The following is a 4,101-nucleotide window of genomic DNA, read 5'->3' as shown; positions in this document are numbered from 1 at the left end:
GTGTAAAAATCAGATATTTCTCAGTTTTATTTCATGATAAGAATATTTTTGATTAGTGAGAGGTCTGGACTGCAGGCACCCCAGCTCTTCTACTACAAAGCCATGTTATTGTAATGGACAGTATTTAGCATTGTCTTGCTGAAATGGGCAAGGCCTTCCCCGTAAAAAAAATCTAAAAAAAAAAAAAAACATTTGCTGGATGGGAACTGTGTGTTCTTAACCCTGTATATACTTTTCTGCAATGATGGTGTAAGCTGCTCATAACAGAAGCATAAATACACCCCTATACCAGCAGAGAGGCAGGCTTTTGAACTGTGCACTGATACAAGGCTGGATGGGCATGTTCTTAAGTATGGAGGATGTACTGTAATTTCTTACTGTGTTCCATTGTGAATAAATCCTGAGTTTATGTGACTAAGGTTAACATTATTTTAATTTATTTACGTTTTTTTTTTTTCAAAACGTACCAACTTTCTCAGACTTGGGATTACACAACATGTTGTTAACTGTAGGATATTGCATCAGTGCTACCCGTGGCCTATATCTCCCACGCAGATGTGGAGTTTGACCACGAGGTGAACGATGCCCTCATGAGGTTCTTCGATCAGTGCGCCAGGTTTGTGCAGGAGGTCGAAAACAACCCCTCGGCACTGACTGAGTTCAACGAGTTCCAGCAGGGGCCTGAGATGACCCGGGTCCAGCAGAGGATCGCAGATCGCCTGGGAGTCCCTTACGCTCGCATCACACCTGGTCAGTATACAGTATATAAGCAAAAAATAATAATAATAATAATAAAACCAAATAGATTAAAACAATAAAAGGCATGTCTCAAAGACAAGACCACAAGTTCATAATACAACAACTTAAAATATTAAAATCATAACCAAATAGGTAAGATCTGCTCTTGGCTGTAAGCATGTTTATAATATTTATTACAATTTTTTTAAATATTTTACAAATACATTACAGTAACATTCCTTTTTTTGGTATCCCATTCGAAGCATATGTTGTGTAATAGATGAAGTTGTAGATCAAATAGGTTATCATCTGTAGTGCTCCACCCTCGTTTTGGAGTTGAGGAAAAATAAATAACAACAACCAAAAAAAAAATGAAAGAAAAAGGGAAATAATTGAGCTAGTGATTTCAATGCATCCTTACGTCTATTGTGCTAATCTGTCATCAGGTTTTGGTGGTCAGTATTTTACTGTGTGTATTTAAACAGTAGATGGCGCTGTTTTCTAATGTAAACTAATCCTGGGCGATTATGTTCCTTTTTTTTGTTTGTTTGTTTGTTTTTTGTTTTTTTTTTTGTTCTGGCAGCTGCCTGACTGGCATCATTTGTTGACTGAATTTATTTATTTATTTTTAATGTCCTTGCTCCTCCAGATATGGCAGAAGGTGCACTCTACTTGTGTGCGTACGAGTTTGCCATAAAGACGGTGAACTCCCCGTGGTGTCAGCTTTTCGATGAGGTCGACGCAAAGGTACACGACCAACTACACACCTGAAAACGTCTGATACCTCAGTTTGAGGACAACATCAAATCTTTTATAGTCCTCCTCTGCCCCAGACCTCTTTTTATAGGGAACCAAGTCCTTTTATTTATAGATCCTTGAAATAGTAAGATTTTGAAACATTAATATCAATAGACTGGCTGGTCAAATGAGGAACAAGTTTATTAAAGTTTTTTTTTACGGTAATATCTGTTAGTTGATTTTTGAGGGAAGTGTGGGAATTAAGCCATGAAGTGTGTGTCATAATTATTATTTTTTTATTTCTAAGGATTTTTCTTTTTGCTACCATTAAAAAAAAGTCTCTCTTCCACGAATGCTACATATCATGACTGAAACTCGTTGAATTTAACAATTTTTTTCATATCAATCCAAAAAATGTAACTCAGACAAACTGTGACTAAAATATTTGGTTCGACAGGTCATGGAGTACCTAATTGATCTGAAGCAGTTCTGGAAAAGAAGCTATGGCTATGACATAAACCGCAAATCGAGCTGCATCCTGTTCCACGACGTGTTCAGTCGTCTGGACAAGGCAGTYGCAGAAAGCAGGTGAGTAAAACCCACACGGTGGTGAGAAATGAAGGAGTTGTAGCCATTTTGGTAAGAAAAAAAATTAAAATACCATTAGGAGCAAAATGGTATTATTATTGCATGATGTGTTAGCACAGACACACAGGATGAACATGGAAAAGTCAATTACAGTAGCTTCWTTGATCATCAGGGGCCTCATGTACAAAGACTTGCGTGGATTTCTTACTGAAACCTGACATACGGTCAAATCCAGAAAACGGCGTACGCACAAAAAAATCCAGAAGTATCAAACTGTGCGTACGCCTGAATCAACGCACGTTGCTTTTGTACATCACAATTAAGGTGGAACTGAGTTTGGTAGAACATAGATCTTAGTTTATTTCGTAGCTGATATGAAGAAACGAGTCTCTGCGTCTCATTCGAGTTCACATGACGTGACGTGATGTTGGAGAGTCCTCACAAATGCTGTGCACACTGCAGCCTTTGTGTTTAGTCTGTTTGTCTTTCAAGCTTTTGCTCTCCTACTTACAGCATTTTCACAAGTTGTAAAGTGTACTTCCATGTGTCATTTTGGAGAAATCTACAACAACGTAAAGGCAACGTATGAAACACCTCCACTGCCGGCGAGGGTGCACGCGCTCCAGAGCGCGACCATAACTCAGCCTTTAGAATCATATGGATGAGACGATTCCGTTGGTCATGACTCAGCTTTGGGTGGACTGGACTGACAAGGTCCCGATGGGTCTGCCAGTTCCCTCTGGAAAGCTCCTGCGGAACCCCAGTTCAATCGCTGCTGCTGCACGTGCAGGCGTGGCGCATGCGGCTCGCTGCGTCGCGCTCACAGAGCGCAGCAGTGCCAAAACTAAAAAATGATTTTTTTCCTCAAAACGGCTGATGAGAAAATTCTATCTATTTATAAATAAAAGCTCTGCGTGTTACACTATTTATTATATCCTCCAGTAAGGCTGAATCCATTCCTGTTAAATGTATTTTTGGCACAACTTTGCACGTCCTTTATTTAACTGCAATTGTTAATCATGTGGATGTAATAATTGTTAATCATGTGAGTCTGCTGTGAACAATAATCATTTTCACATCATGAACAGTTTCTCAGAATCACCTCTAAGTGTCGCCAATGGAACCAGAAACACAGAAACGTGCGTACGCCAGCCGTGGAGTTGGCGTGGGGCTGCACATATTTCCACGTTCAGTTGAGTTTTGATACATCCGGAGTTTTGCGTGGAAAATGGCGTACGCAAGGTTTTTGTGCGTATGCACTGTTGATACATGAGGCCCCAGGTCATTTTCTGGTAGAACTACAGATGTGTGTTTTTAGGCTGGGAGATGAAAATGAAAGTTTGAACATCCTGTTTTTTTTTTTTAAGGAACATAATCTAACAAAGTCAGCTCATGTTTGTGTCTCACAGCAAWCAAAAAGTGTTTTTCAGGACCTCAGATAAACAGCTTTTCAGTCTCCGCGAGCTGGAAAAGTTCACAAACCTCGTCTTTAAAGGATTTGAAGTCCACCAGTCGGCGGCCAGATAAACTTTCTACAAACAGAGGAAATTCTACWCTATTGTTTTCCTCCCCGGGAACCGTCGGCGAACAAAGAGCTCTCCAAGAGCAAAGACGTACAATAACGTGTGAAGCAGCTGAAAGCTTCTCTCACATTAGCCGTTTTTTAAAAAAATTATGGCTCTGTATTAAAAGCTGACTTAAAGGCTTTTTTATGAACAAATACTGTCTGTTGAAAGAAAACACTTTGGTCTAGCATGGGAACATAATGAGATCTTTTTTTTTAGAGTTTAAGCCATTTTTATTGCCACAGTGACAATGAATTATATTTTTAAACCCTACTAGAAAATGTCAGAACACCTGTTAAAGGGGCAATGTCATGTAAAATAAATAAACTTTTTTGAGTTTTTTATCATGTTATAATCTTATACTCTCATAAAAAAAACATGCCCAAAGCCTTGATTTGACTCATTCATGCATGTTTGAGAAATCCTGCAGCGTTTTTAGGAAGCCATGCTGAGGAGCAAAATGACAGGTGGG

At 39.2% G+C, this 4,101-nt stretch overlaps 1 protein-coding gene across 1 annotated transcript in view; it reads left to right on the top strand.

Moving 5' to 3' along the window:
• The window catches only part of LOC106513483 (multiple inositol polyphosphate phosphatase 1), a 9,290-nt gene that overhangs the window by 2,230 nt on the left and 2,959 nt on the right, over positions 1 to 4,101 (top strand). The window contains exons 2-4 of the mRNA XM_014002343.1: positions 556 to 750; positions 1,388 to 1,485; positions 1,934 to 2,064. Coding sequence (XP_013857797.1) covers positions 556 to 750; positions 1,388 to 1,485; positions 1,934 to 2,064 — 424 coding nt within the window. The remainder of the gene's footprint in view (positions 1 to 555; positions 751 to 1,387; positions 1,486 to 1,933; positions 2,065 to 4,101) is intronic.

This window comes from Austrofundulus limnaeus, unplaced genomic scaffold (genome assembly GCF_001266775.1).
Source record: "Austrofundulus limnaeus strain Quisiro unplaced genomic scaffold, Austrofundulus_limnaeus-1.0 Scaffold0, whole genome shotgun sequence".
Classification (NCBI taxonomy): domain Eukaryota; kingdom Metazoa; phylum Chordata; class Actinopteri; order Cyprinodontiformes; family Rivulidae; genus Austrofundulus; species Austrofundulus limnaeus.
This window is presented reverse-complemented; position numbering and strand designations above follow the sequence as displayed.